Raw genomic sequence first — 15,463 nt, forward strand, 5'->3', positions numbered from 1 at the left:
TTAAATTGGTTCAAATCACCTTAGTTTATTTTGAACCGGTTTTATCAGTCATACACTTTTATTTTTGACCATCGTTTGACAACGAGATTTACCGTGACGACATGAGACGACGACGACAGGCGACGCCGACAGCCCGGGCCCCTAAAGTGCTTCGCCCCTAATATCTCACTGATGGCGTATCTCACGTCGAAACACACCATGCACGAAAGAAAACTTTCTTCGACGGTGATGATGAATGATCGTGGGTGCAATGAAAGAAATGCGCTTCCTGTGGTCGTGGATAAGGCGGTGCACCGCTGAGCACGAGGTCGCGGGTTCGATTGCCGGCCGCGGCGGCCGCTTTTCTGATGGAGGCGAAAAGCAAAAACGCCCGTGTGTTCTATATTTCGGCGCCCGTTAAAGATCCCCAGGTGGTCAAAATTAATCCGGCGCCCTCCACTACGGCGCGCCTCATCGCCTGCGTTGCGTCGGCGCGTTAAACCCTACAATCAATCAATCAATCAATCAATCAATCAATCAATCAATCAATCAATCAATCAATCAATCAATCAATCAATCGATCAATCCCGCGGTCGGAACCGAGCGTGCGAACCTTTTAGGTATCATCATCATCGTCATCAACAACCTCGCGTTAGTAAGAAGCCGGCGTCTATCCGATTGCGCCATTTCGACCACGTCGAAGTAACTTGGACTTGTAGAGGGGTGCACCGATGTGGGAAATTAGAAAAATCGCGCACCCCTTGATCTAACCACGGCGATAGTTGAACGCGAAACTTTCTTCGTGCGAAATCAAATGTCGAAGGGTCAAAGTCAAAGTCCAAACCGTATGCGAGTCAAATGCCAAACGCAGACGGCAGCCAGGAAATCCCTTACGGAAAGCTTCGCAGTCAACTACCGTTGTTAGTCGAAGGGGTGCATGGTTTTTTCCAATGACTGCAGCTGAACACCTGAACCTTTTATGCGCAGCTTGATTACCTGCACGTCCTAATTGTTACTCCCCGGTCAGCTCAGATTTGGTTTCAAATATTCGCCTTCGATGAGTTACCACTGTGTTTCTAGTGCCTGAAGATTAACATCGCAACCTTTTACCCGCAGCTTCATTACCTGTACGTCTTAATTGTTACTCCCCGGTCAGCTCAGATCTGGCTTCTATTATCAGCCTTCCATAAATTACCACTGTGTTTCTAGTGAATGAAGCTTATCATTGCAACCCTGTAACCACAGCTTGATTACCTCCTGCACGTCATAATTTGCTACTTCCAAGTCAGCTAAGATCTGGTTTCAATTATTAGCCTTCCATAAATTACCACTGTGTTTCTATGCCTTAAGTATAAATCGCAACTTATCGCCTTGTCGTAATTGTTATTCCTGGTCAGCCTGGTACCTGCTACAAAGAAAAGCGCGCACAATGCAACGCCGAGAACTGCTACTACTCATTGTGCAGTCATTTTACACTTTCCGAAACTCGAGAACATTGTATTCGCTTTAACCATATGGTAGATAGTGGCAGTTTGCGGTTTTTAAAGTCGAGCAAACAAAGAAAGCCTCTTTCTCGCAGCAGTTCATGCCAGCTTCGTTCACACCGCGCATTACCTTATTATTTGTCTGTTAAAAAGTGAAGTCCGTAAAAGGCTGGCACTAGTGGTGCGAGGCTGGAGAAAAGCAGAGCTGGCGGCCCCTCTCCCTTCGTCGGAGACCCGGCTGTTGGACCTCACATGGTTTTCCGAACTTCCTGCTGAAAGTCCTCCATGACTGGCAGGCCCGGATCGTTTTGTCCGCAGGCTTCCGCATCTCTAGCACGCGCTAGAACCCGGGGCGACCGGCTTCGCCAGACTGGTTTCTGTAGCGCGAACTCAGTGTCTCTGCCCCCCAGTTCATGCGCGAACGCACGTGAACTGGCGAGGAGAACAGCACGCGAGAAATTACTCCACAAACGCTGGGCAGACTGTTCTCGAAAATCGAGCTGGCCGACGCCGATTGCTCCTCTTGAGGCGCCCGCTCACGTATGTTCGGTATTTTTTCCTAGCTGGTATTTTTGCGAGCTCCTCACATGGTGCAACCCATGCGCAAGTCTGCACGAAACCGGGTGCTCTTCACAAGGCGCCCACTCACGTGCGCTAGGCTGGACTGAGTTTTCTGGTAACGCTCGAGGGCAGAACTAAAAGCTCAAGGAACTCTGCTGTTAACGGGTAAAAGTGTGTGCTCTGATGTACCGGGTCACTTAGGTTCCTGTTGTTGTCAAAATTCTCCACTACTTCGACGATAGCTCTGGGGCTGTGTACCTCCCCAAACTTCGATAGACTTTCTCCCAATTTATTCTCCTCATTCAAAGAATATATATGCTCCCGCCGACACGGACTCAAAGACCGAGACAATTTCCGCATCCTGCCAGCAATGCTCATTAGTCGCATCACTTAGGGGGACCCTGTCTTGCCCTAAAACCACAGCAGCATGCCAAGATCGACCTTCTAATACGCAAATCTTGCAAGACTGCCCTCGGCCTGAACACCTTCACTTCTACCGGCCGCTTACTGAAACCTGGTTCCACAACACTTTCTCGGATACAATCGAGGTCCATCCTCACAACCAATTACACCGCTTACAACTGGACCCCACCGGTCGTCATCTGCTCAGAATGCTAGGCAGGTAGGTGGCACTAACTCCAGACTCGCCACAGCGTACAACCTCCATCAATGCGACTCAACATCGACGTCCTCCCCATTCTGCGTCATATGCACCCGACATACAACGCCTGCCGTCGCCAACATCGTACAAGCATCCCCATCAGATAATATGACACCGATCGTATACGAACGCCTCTCCATACCCTAACGACCCGCTCACGTCGCTACCGTTGCCCGCTTACCACAATACTTCCTTCACCTCGGCCACTGTCAGCACAACCTCTACGGCCACAGCCGAAGATGCAGCCATTGCCCTCGCCGTGACCGAAGCCAAAAAGTCCCAGCATAACAATTCTTACTGAGTCTCAAGCTGCTTGCCGTCGTGTTTTTCATTTGGCCGAGCGTCTGTTTCTCCGGTGTTTATCACTCCTCCTCCATGGCCAGACGCCAACCCGCCAGATGAAAGTTCCTTTAATCATTTTTATGGGGAACTGTAGCGCTGTCCCGTGACGTTAGTTATGCATTCTCCAGAATCCACAGCCAACTTCCTTGCAGAAGCGTTGCAGCACCGCTGGCATTAGGTGAGCTTGTACTAAGGCATGCCCATGAAATCAACTTATGTTTCATGTATTGAAGTCTGCTTGCCGAAAAAGAAATACCGTGCGATGAAAGAACACAATAAACCACACTTCATCTAAAATACCCGCCACATCGTTTTTTTTAGTGGATCAATTTTTTTCTAACACCAACATTTGTTTTTTTCCTGCTCAAACTGGGAACATTCCAGTGACGTAACAGGGAATACCTACGTCAGAATGACCAGGTAGAACAAGGCACCCAAAGAGTTAATTACCGTTCCCTACTGAACTTTATCTTATTGCTTTATGTATGTGAGTGATTTGTAAACGGTGCCGTCAGTGCCAACCAACTTTGAAAAGGCAACATGTACATACAGTGCATATGGTATGCATCAACATGGAGGTGCGCCGCTCGCTTACGCGCCGAGATCGACCCAGTCCCCAGAAACACAGAGCTCACGGCTCCAAACCAGCCGCAGCGGAATGCCGTCAAGCGTGTCAGCACCGAGCCCAATGGACGACGCAGCGGCCACGTGCTGCCACGGCTGACGACGTGGCGCGTGTCCCAACCAAGAAGCACGTCAGCGACACGGTCCGCCAGTCACACGGCCGCCAGTTGGACGCGGGCCGAGGGCCCCGACCAATGGCGGTGGCCGCGTAGGCGCAGCTAAGCAGCCGAAGGTCAAACAGGAGAGCAAGAGTGGAGAGCAAGAAAAAGGCGGCTTGTGTACACTGATCCGGGTACGTGGCGCAGCCAGTGGTGCCTTTCGCTGCATTCTTCACCGTCGGAGCCGCAAAGATGACGTCTTCAAGGAGTAGGCCTCGAAAGCCCCTTGTCGCGAAGCCGGTAAGTCCCCGAACTGGCTGGGCCAGGCTAACCGTTGTTTGGACAAGTGCGTGTCAGGGGACGGAATCTCGGTATCTGCTTTCAATGTCATGGTCGCCGCGACGCACTAGGTAGACCGCACAACAAAGGCGTAAATTGAATCGCGCCTATCGTGGTGTCGCCGGCATGGCGCTGAGTACGTGTACAAGCTTGCTGGCTCGTCAACGTATAGGGTCATCGAGGTTTGACACGCGAACCTATTAGAGTGGGGAGCAACACGGAAAGGATGACAAGAAGGAAGCTCTGAAAATCAAGCGGCAATAATTTTAATTGACGGGGGAACAACACTGACACAGCAGTAGCCTAAAATATTTGCAAGACGTAAATAAAGCATCAGTGGCGTCCACGGTTGGTCTCTTGTTTTTATTTATTTATTAAGGATGGTAACCTAACACACACCAATCTTGGTTGTCGGCAGCCTCTTTGTTTCCTCCCACTCACCTGCATCTTCGGAATTCGCTACAGGTCCCACAGAGGTAGCTGGAGAATTGGCGTGACAACGCTGCCCATGAGCACTCAAGGAGAAATCCGACCCTGACAACAGCTAGACAGCGCAATTCTTAAGTGACTTATCTATAACGCTGCCCTCAAGCGCATGCAGGTCGTATATGTGGCTTCGATTATCGGTAGTAGGGGTTGTTTTCATGGCACTTTGTGCCCTTCATCGAGAGAAACTCGTGATATTAAAATATATATGCTTTATTTAAGCAATTTGCTGCAATTTAAGCAAAACCCTGTCACCTACTGTAGGCTTTAACTCAAGTATTTTGATATAAGGAACATATAGTAGTCTATTGACTGCACTGTGCGAGGGTACGACCACTGCTTTCATTGATCTTCTCCCTTGCGACAAAACTATGACATCTGAATTAATATGTCACGCAGCCCTGGAGGAAACAGCACGCGACAAAAGAGCACAGGAACAAAAAAGCACGCGACAAAACAGCACAACATGAAAACGGCACTGTGGCAAAACAGCACGTGAAAAAACAGCGCATGATAAAACATCACGCTGCAACGGCAAAGAACTGAAACAGATGGGCGGTTTCCTCGAAGACTGCTGCTTACCCTACAATCTGCACACGGTCGCTTAACTGCAGCTTAACTAACAAGAATAGCTCCAGCTTCCGGCATATTGCGGTCTTACTTCCAATTTTGGACATCAAAACATTTGTACGAGCGAGATAAAAATTTCACCCAATCTTTTTCTTTCAGCATTTCCCCTTTGGACTTCTCAGCGATTAAGTGTAAGCTAATCAATGGGTTCCGACGCTTTCAGCGTCCTCGCTTACATCTTTATTTGTGAAACACTATGCGCAACTGACATTTGCACGCCCGTGTTATGCACTCAAATATCACCGGACAAAGCAGACGCTACGCGCCCAAAATATACGTCAACGAATACGGTTGCTAACTTGTTTAACGTGAAAAACTTCACATGCATGGAAGGGACGCCTTATGCCAAGATTAACTAATTTAACGCCAACATAACTTTTTCCCATTTCTTCATACAACCACAACGCAAAGCGTTTAAATTTTCTTTTGACATGAAGAAATGACAGTGTATAGGCGGCAAAATAGGAGGCAACACTATGGTCTTTGTTAAAGTCACAGTGCTGATTTCCAGATGGATTGTTCTCTAGCCGGGCCTGCAGCCACTATTTCTCCCAACATAACGCCACTGGCTGGCACATGAAAGCTTTCACATGCTCTCAACATCTACACACCTTCGTCTCCCACCCTGTTTCGTCCACCTAGGTCCCAGGCGGAGAACTTGTTTTTACCACTCCAGGCAGAACGAACTTGCTCTGATGGCGCTGACGAATACCACGGGACGTCGTTCTTTTTACGCAACATCTGCGGTTCGTAATAGCCACTGGCGATTCCTCCTGGCGTTCTCTCGATTTGCGCACCAAAGAACCGTGGCTTGTATGTCGTCATTTAGCGTACAGATTTGCCCCCTTGACACACAGTCATCCTTTAATTTGGGACAGTTTGCCTTTGTCTCGCACACCCACAAGTTATGTGCACGCTTTCAAGATGCCCTTTGCGCTGCAGAGGTATACCCCATCTGTGACGATGAAGTTTTTGGTCGTTATTTTGATTTGCATTTTATTTTATCCTCCCTTTTTCGCTTATTATTCTATATACCTTTATACATGAATCTTAACAAGCCCTCTACTATCCACCTAAGTGGATATGCCTCCAAAATTAAAATAGACGGTATGACAGCACGATTTTGACCGATGGAGCTGAACATGCTGGTCGGTCCCACAGCGGCTCTTCCAACTGCTCATGTGCGCGGCGAATCAAGACCGAGAAGGACTCTGGCCGAGCTAAACAAGACGTGGCAAATTGCAAACGCGCATGCTAGGTTCATGTAGGGCAGATTATAATGGCTGCTGTCACGATACGAGTGTTTTCTTCTGAAGATGTTATATTATTTTCCCTTAACACGTAAATTCTGCCTTAGCCATGCAGTCTCCACCCTATGTTGTCAGAATGCCGCTTTTTCCAAATCCCAATCCCCCGATTAAGCAGTGGATGGGTCAGATAACCAGCTTTAAATATATCACCAACTACACCCGCTCAAACTGGGGAAAGAGGCCACCCAGACACAGGGCGTTAGACTTAGGAGGTTCCAAACCTGGCCTTCAGCCGAACAACTGTAACTGCTCTGAAAAATAAAAACGTTTGTTCCTTCTCTGTCACAAGTGGCACTTGGTATTATGGCTAATTTGCGTTCAGGTGGCAGATATTTTGAATGCTGACTTGTTACAGCGACAGTTCAACGCAACGGAAAGGTGATGGCGGCGTTCGCGAGGCAGTTCTATGCCAGACGGAGTTTGGATATGAGGTCGTCACCTATTCGAGCACACGCGAAACCGACTCCAATGATTCACCCAGAATAAAAGCGCGCCGTTTTTTGTGCTTGGTCCCTTGTACACCCTGACACCAGAAATCCATTTTTATACACCGATATCCCGTCTTCGAAGAGGCCAATCTCGCGTTCACTTCGCAAAAAAACTTAAAGGTGAAATGGCAGCCCAGTCTAAAGCCACAAGAGGAATACCGCAAAAACCCAACAAGAATTCCTGTCGTACGACAGAAAACTTTGTTGTGACAACAATCCTGTTGTTACGACAAAGCCGTCTGTTGTTACGACACACATTTCTGTCGTAACGACAAAGTCAATTTTCTCAATTTTCTTAACGACAAATGAGACGTTTCTTTTTCGAAATGAGCCAGATCCACCTAACGCGAATTTGAGAAACAAGCGGAAATTTGTTACCGGACCTAAAGTAGCGCCGTCAAAACTATTATGTGCTATATTTTACAAGTCAGCTAGGGTACGTTTATGGTCACAACTAATTAAAAATTATGCCGTGAATTTCACCGATATTAGTGTGATAAGTTTGGATTTGGCTCATATTGAATTGAAACACTCAAGTGGATGCTGAATTTTTATGAAAACATTATTCAAATTGACTTTCAAGCATTGCGCGATTGCGTTTCGGTGGAAAAGGCATTAAAATATGTAAAAGGGTCTCAAGAACAGTAGAACTATACATGGACAGCAGGTGAGTCTTCTTGGTATACCATTAGCTGCTCTTTTCGAATTCTTCCCGAGGATAATTATCTTGGGCACGCCTCAAGGCACCAACAAAGTAAGCAAGGCAAGCTCTTCAATGCTTTGCCATGAATTTCCAAAACACTTCCCAAGGAGGCTGATCATATCTTATTCTTCACCTTGAGGAAGTGGTTCATGATCTCAGAGCGAAGGGGGGAGGGGGGGATTCCCAGGGCTTGTAAGTGGCGGCTATTTAGTTAAGCTCTGAAAGGTAAACATGGAAGTAAAATATATAAATATAACCTGAGTTATTTCGTAGGAACGGGGGAGGCGAAATGAAACCTTTGTTTCACATCTCTGTTTCATTCGCTCACTTTAGTTCACTTCGTCGTTGACATTTGGGGACAGATCTTCCGCCGACCTCCTGATTGCCGACTGAATTCACAGTAAGCCAGTTCCGAAACAATAAAAAAGCTTCCGAAAATACCCACGACGTAGTCTCAACAGTCAAGCCAAAAGCGAATGGATTTAGCTCATTTTGGTTCGTGAAACAGCAGGATCTGGTTAATTTTCGATACGAACTACGATCTGCGTACACGTTTCCAGAGCGTTATCTCAACTATTTTCTAGCCACCCCTTTTTTAGGATAAAGTTGCCCAGTTTTTCTTGTCACTGCAGCTTTATCCGACTCAGTTTCGGTTTCTGGATATGGCTTATTTCGAAGCAAACGGATCAAATATTTCTGTAGTCACAACAGAACTGTCATTTACGTTACTCTTCACAATGTGCAATACCATTCAAACCATGTGCAACTACTTATGGAACGTCAGGATCACGGCAAGACAAGAATTCGGCATGACGGAATATCAAAATCAGGACAAGAATACGACACGCGACCGAACATCAGATTCACGGCACGACAAGAATACGACAAGACGACAGTGCGACACCTGAAAATACGGCAAACTACAGAAATTTTTCTTCTCGTCATTTTCGACTGAGAGGACAACAAAATACCGCATCCTAGGTTATTCTTGGCTAACTCCTCTGATCTCTCCCACCTGGTCTTCAATCGCAGCCGGACAAAACGATGCGTTGCAGATTTCTAAACGTTGATTTAATCTCATAATAAATTACAACCTCGCCAACACAAAACCAGACGAAAAACTAGGCACCCAGAGACATACACAGCGCCCTTCTGTGTATCTGTGTGTGTAATTTTTGTCCCATTATTGTTTGCGCTGTTTTAATTGGTTCCAAGATCTTGAACCCACTTACTCTCGCCAGGGTCCAACAGAGTGGATTTATGCGTCGCGTATATGCGCATGTCCACAATTAAAAGCACCCGATGAACCTTCTGTTTTATCTGCCCGGAACGGTCATCTGAATGGCCTGGGCGCGATCTGGTGCTCTATTTCCTTATTATCCCTGTGGAACCTTCTGTCAGGAGCATAGACAGGCGTGCGCAGGGTAACGTAAAAGAGGGAACGAATTGCGGCTAATGTTTCTCGACAAACACACATGTAAAAACAAAAAAATGAAGCAAGCTCACACTAACGGGTAAGACGTGAAGGTTGCGAAGCTGTGCGCAACCACGATTGGAGCCCATTTGCTTCTTCTTCGCTGTCGCAACGACCTTTACTCCATCATTGTTGCTATAACTGTGAGCTTTTTAGGGGCGAAGCTCCTCTTGCAAGGGCCCTATCTCGTCCCTCGTTGCTGCTCTACACGGCACCACGATGATTATTGTGGCAGGATCCCCCAAGGGATTGGCCAACCAAATATTGGCCGAAGAGGTCAAAACGTTCAACGCATTTGTTGCTACCCAACAAGGAGGAGAGGAAGAAGAAGAGGTTGTCGTTCATCGCCTGCGAGCTGAAGACACGTACCGGGGGTACGCGACACAAGACGCTCTGCAGAAGGCGACGGCCAAGGTGGCTATAATGTCACACACCGAATTCGCCAACTTGCCTATGGAGATTCTCATCGTCCCAAACAAGCCCTACATAATCACCACAAACATCGACGTCGTCGACGGGCTTGTCAACGAGCGGTGGGAAGTCTCAAGCTTTGCGAGCGAGGAGTGGTGGTCTTGACGCGGCGGCACCCGGTTTCGATCCCACGACTCTCTGGCCACGACGGGAGGTACGTGGCGCAATTCCCACTGCACTACAAACCGAGACGCGAGCATGGCTACGAACGCGCCTTATGTCCTTCACTCATTCAGATGGTGCGCGCCGTCAAGAAGACCTATAACAATGTTTCACCGTTTCACCAATAAGCATTTTAGCTTCGCCCCTCTCATTCACTTTGTGGAGATGGCGGGATTTTTTCTTCATTTTTTTTAAGTGTTACTCATTGGACATTACCTCGGAAGGTCGTAGGCTAGGCCATGTCTTTCTCGGTCCGGGCAAGTGTTGCCACAATTACGTCGAACGCTGGAGTTTTTTTTTTTTTTTTTTTTTTTTGGTGGGGGGCATTTTCGGCCAGACTCCCTAAGTGGATATGCTTCTCCTGACAAACGTGCGTGCGCCGGGGACGCGCGGTGGTTGCCGCGAGGCACGCACGCACGAGCGCTCGTGATTTTTTTTGGTTTTGCAACGGCCGGGAAAGTCGCCGCAGTCTTGGCCAGTCTCCTTAAGTGGGTATGCTTGGCTTGTCAAACGTGCTCAGGGGACGCTGCGCGGTCGCCGCGAGGCACGCACAGACGTTCGCTAGGCGTTTTCTCGGTTTTGTTAACTGCCGGGCGGTCGCCGCGAGGCCCGCGCTCACTTACGTGCGCTCAGGAATTTTTTGGTATTCTTAACCGTGGACACGAGAAATTACGATTTGCTAAAGAGCATCGCTGTTACAAAAGATTATTTTTGTGCCATATGGAAATACCAGCTTTTATTCGACTGCATAAAATCCAGAGCACAGCTGTTGTCTGCCCTATCTTTTCTAGAATAGAGAGCAAACTTCACTTTATGCACAAAGTTTGAGTGCAGTCAAGCCTACTTGTTTCCCCCCTCTTTCTCAGAAGACCCTTTTTTAAAGAACCTCATTTATTTTTGCAACACACTGCAGTATAAAATTTGCGTTCCGCGCGTTCGTCTTGAAGCAAACGTGCATCTTCGCTTTGTGCATGTTCAACCTGAGAGAATCTGCGTAAAAAACACAACTAGGTAGTGATTGGAGCGTAATTTTAGAATGAGCACGCAAAACATTCACGAGGTATCAAAAGCGGAAAGCGAATTTTCCAAATCTCGAAATTAGCGGAAATTTGGTACGGGCGAACATTAAAGGGGCTACATGATAGGGGTTAAAGTTGACGTTTTAATCAAATAGTAACCATAGAAAAATATGCTGCGACAATAAATAATGGTGTACTTCTGGTATACAACAACAGATCAGAAACAGCCCTGCCGCAATCTTTTCATGAGAAAACGTAAAGCCAGAAGCTGCGAGTGACTTTTCTTTGTTTTGTCCTTTTTTTTTCATACGTCATCGCAAAAGTTATGGGGGCCATGGCCCCCTTGACTCCACTCCGTATGCACAGCTTTGGCCCATAGGCAGTCTTCAGACTGCTAGTGAACTATTCTGGACCGGCAAATTGAGAATTCTCAATATTCGGCGCTCCAAGGAGCCCTGTAGGCGACTGTAAACAAACACGGAGATTGTCAACACTTCCCTGGACTTTAACTACTACGCTGTGACACGTAGCCCCATTGGCAGGGGCTTTGCTGAAAGCGCACAGACATTTCACCTACCATTAGTGTTTTGATCCTTCGCGCCGAAAATATTGGCGCGCAATATGACGGTCGCAGCAATATCAAATCAACAGACAAGCACCCCAAACTATTAACGCCATGACGACCACTCCGCAAGCTCCTTCTGTTTATACTGCCACGACAGCACGAATGTCTGCCCAGTATACGGCTGCACTCATCTTCGTAAGACCTCCATACCAGTGCAAACGCGTGAGGTGCAATCCACAAAAACTTGCATGGGCTTACGCATAACAGATTAATAAGTTATTGGGAAAATTTGTTGAGTACCCGCTGAACGAAAACAGTGGCATGAATACATTGGTGTCGCGAGAAGTCCTCTACCACGAGATTATGACTGTATCGTCCATTCAAGAAGCGACTGTGTTACTTTTTATCACACCCCGCGTGCCCTCTGCTTGCGATCAAGCAGCAGATACGCCCTAAACCAGCCACCACATGGATTTAAACCGCGACTGGTACTCTTTTTCAAAACGAGGCAATAATGAAAGCAAAATGAACTCAATGCGTCATCCACACACATTATATTATATAAATGCTAGACCTGTTTTGTAAATGCTAGAGGCTTTGAACTGGAAATTTATGTAGTCGAGGTCCCGGCATAGTGCAATTATGCAAGGCCCGAAGAGATGGCCCGCAGGTTAGACGAATTATACGACAAGCGATGAGCACGTCGTAATTCGTTAGAACGACTGGTGGCGAGATGGGTTGGGCGGTTCGCAGCGAAACCGTCCGGTATTTAAAAAATGCGCCGTCAGGGTGTTTGATGGAACGACATGTATTTTTTTTAAATACTGCGAACCGGCCTACCGGCATTACTGCAATAAACTTGAACTTGAACTTGAAATCAGCAGGTTCAGAAAATAGCTTGAAGAATCAAAACGAAATTTCAGTAGCCATTGCGCGTGCGCGTGTGAAAGGGGAGATTGTACCAAAAAAGTAACTTTGCTAATTACGTAAACTCGTGCAGATACAACGCATTGCGCTGTTGTCGCCTTTTGACGATTTCACTAAGTTTGGCTGTTTCTCTTTGTTTAGTGCGTTTTAATTGCGTATGTGTGGGGCGTTAGATAGACCTTTGTGCTTTGGTCAGTTCATTTTATGCCTCAGTTTTCTGTCAGTCAGTTTTTTTCGTTTCCCTTCGACAATAGTCACATTCACGTTATTATAACAATTAAGCGAATCCACCAATTGCGCATTTTCTGCAGGTACCAAGAATTACTATTTTCAACCCGCATCCGAAATGCACTATATGAGAGGTTGCGCGGTTATGTGATATGATGTAAAATGACAGCGGAGCTTTGGTGATAGGTAGGCCATAGCGTGACGAAGCACTATCTGTCTTAGATGTATTTCTAAGGCGGCCATTTTGATAAACAAATATACGTACGTTCTACGTTGTGTACCGTTTGACAGCGCTCATCGTTGGCTGGGGATGTGCAGATGCTCGCGTGACGTAAAACCTCGTTCCGCGCCGGCTGGAAGGAGCGAGAGCTACTGAATGCGTGACGTCAGTTAGTCGCGTTAAATGCCCTCCTCTCTTATCTTATTTCGCACACCTCCTCCACAGAGGACATTTCCGGCTCAAGGGAGGAGTAAAGACAGCCGCTCCTGAATATATCCTCCAGCGGGCATTTTTGGCTTTGCTTTAGAGTTGGCTTTTCAGCAAAGCATTGTCGCGCTGGGCGACATTTTTGACCCTCACAAAGTAATAACATCGCAGCCACTGCAACGTCGTTGTAGTAATAGTGCCTTTTATAAGCTCTTGTGTTTTCTTTTGTTACTGGTCGAAGCTGTTGTCTAGCCATGACTTTGTATGCGACCAGTATCCATTCAACTCACCAAATTGTTTTGTTGTGACGGTCTTCTTTTAGATGGCTTAAAGGGACAATAAAAACCAGAACCGCTAGCCCTCCCCGAAATTCTTCCGGGAATTTATTTCAGATAGAGGGGGAAATAGAGGCGCAAAGGTCGCATTCGATTGAAATACTTTCCAATTGAAACTTAAATACCACGGGACATTTTTTTTAATTCCATCGGGACTGCATTGAATCCTAACATAAATTTTGTAGTCAATTACTAACCAATTTATTGATTGTGTCAGTTCAGGTCGCCTGATATCTGAGTCTCCGGACCTACGCAACCGAGCATTACCGCATGTTAAATTGCGCGTGGCTTACCGGTCGGTGCAATATTTCTTAGTCTCTTCACATAAATCCTTTCTGCCTCGCGTTCTGCGCATGCGGTCGAAGGTATCATTTGTCTTTTAACCAACATATCCGGAACGCATGCACATAGCGAATTGAAGTAAAGGTGCGAAGCAGAGGCATTGAAATCAGGAAAGGAACCCTAACTTTTGCTGCGACAACGCGGAAAACGACAGCCACAATGACTAGGCGGCAGAATATGCGCAGCATTCAGAATGCTTGTGAACCCGAGATCGTCAGCTAAATCGTAACCTTTCTTATCTATTGCAGAAAACAAATGACACAGGATGTAACCATCGTACGGCCGAAAAGTACAGCTCCCATGGCACTGCCTGCAATTCTCATGAAGCGAAACTTGATAATAGGTCTTTCATTGTCCCATGGCCAGTTTTGTTGGTCGGTATAAACGTAACCTGGATGTAAATGAAAGCTTCGCAATGTTTACATGAGCCAACAAAATGCAGAGACGGAGCCAAGCGACTGGATTGAAGTGCTGACTCCCCCAATCTCCTAGGTTTGTACAGAACTCAGTGCATCGTAAACCACGTGCATTCTTGTTGTTTTTTGAAAAACCGGAACACCTTCTTATTCTTTCTTCTCTAACAACAATACTTATGAGCCACTGCTGTAACGCACGTTGAATCACACAAAGCAAACTTTCTTCAAGGGACACCAAAATGGGACAACAAGTTCGCCGCTTTCGGCGTTCCGAGAGAGAGCATGTTTCAGTGAGCTAACGAGATGAGCCTGGCAGGCTGGCAGTCTAATTTGCTATGTCAGGCTACAGGGCAGGGTCGAAAAATCAAATGTGCGCCACTCGCGGCGCTATCCCTTGTTCCATAACGCAGAAAATGTCAAGACCGTCAAAACAGGCGCCGACGCGACATGCATTTTTACGGAATATAGTTGGTCCCGTCATAAAATTTCAATTTTTCTTAATCGTAATTCCTAATGAAAGGAAGGGAAAGGGAATTATTTAAATGTTAAATAAATAACGTATACAATTCTTCCGAGGGGTAATACGTATAATTCTCACATTTCATACGTCCAAGATGTCCAGAACAAAGCTATCCGCATATTCACAAAAAGATAATTTTATTTCAACGCTACCGCACTTCTTGGTCAAAATAGCGTTTTTTTTTCAGCTCGCAAACTGATCCAATATAATATTGTTACATTTGTGTTAAACCTGCTGACTAATGAACTTCTTTCCCACCTTATTGATTTAAGTTGCCTCACCAATGCCAACACAACCAGATTCGCTGCAAATTACAATTATTTGCTCCCTTCAGTTTCCACAAATTACGGAAAATGACTAAGCACTTTTCCGCTATTTCAAACTGGAATAGCCTGCCGGGTGCAATGGAGTCCCTCTCATCTCCATCAACATTTAAAAAGCAACTTAAGGAGTTTCTTTTGCAGTTTTGATTCTTACATACTCGTTGTATAAATGTGCAGCTTAGTGTGTTGTTTATCATTAGTTGTTGCGCGCTTGTTCGTTGTTAGTTTTATTGTAAATGTATGTTCGTGGTTCTGCACCGCAAGTGTGCTACAATTTCTTTTTACCAACAGTGTCAGCTACATTACAATTCAATGCTTCTTCTCTTTTATTCCTCTTCCTTTTTTCTAGCTGTGCAACACTCGTCCATTGAACTATGTTAGTGTTTGTCTCTAGTGGTAAAAATTGTTTAGAGATTTCACTTAGATACGCTATTTCGTCTATTCGTTTTTCCTGAACATTCAAAACTGATGTTTTGCTTAAAACTGTGACTTCGCATATACATTATTATCTATTGTGTCCAGTTGTTCTTTTTTTTATTTTGCTTCATT

At 46.2% G+C, this 15,463-nt stretch overlaps 1 protein-coding gene across 1 annotated transcript in view; it reads left to right on the top strand.

Annotated features, from left to right (window-relative positions):
• Positions 1 to 3,855: 3,855 nt before the first annotated feature.
• LOC144167313 (uncharacterized) overlaps positions 3,856 to 15,463 on the top strand; it is a 39,391-nt gene continuing 27,783 nt past the window's right edge. Inside the window, exon 1 of the mRNA XM_077696612.1 lies at positions 3,856 to 4,049. Within this exon, the coding sequence (XP_077552738.1) occupies positions 4,002 to 4,049 (48 nt within the window). The 5' untranslated portion in view covers positions 3,856 to 4,001. The remainder of the gene's footprint in view (positions 4,050 to 15,463) is intronic.

Source organism: Haemaphysalis longicornis, unplaced genomic scaffold, assembly GCF_048455015.1.
Source record: "Haemaphysalis longicornis isolate Haplotype H1 unplaced genomic scaffold, Haemaphysalis longicornis Haplotype H1 scaffold_2, whole genome shotgun sequence".
In the NCBI taxonomy this organism is placed as follows: Eukaryota; Metazoa; Arthropoda; class Arachnida; order Ixodida; family Ixodidae; genus Haemaphysalis; species Haemaphysalis longicornis.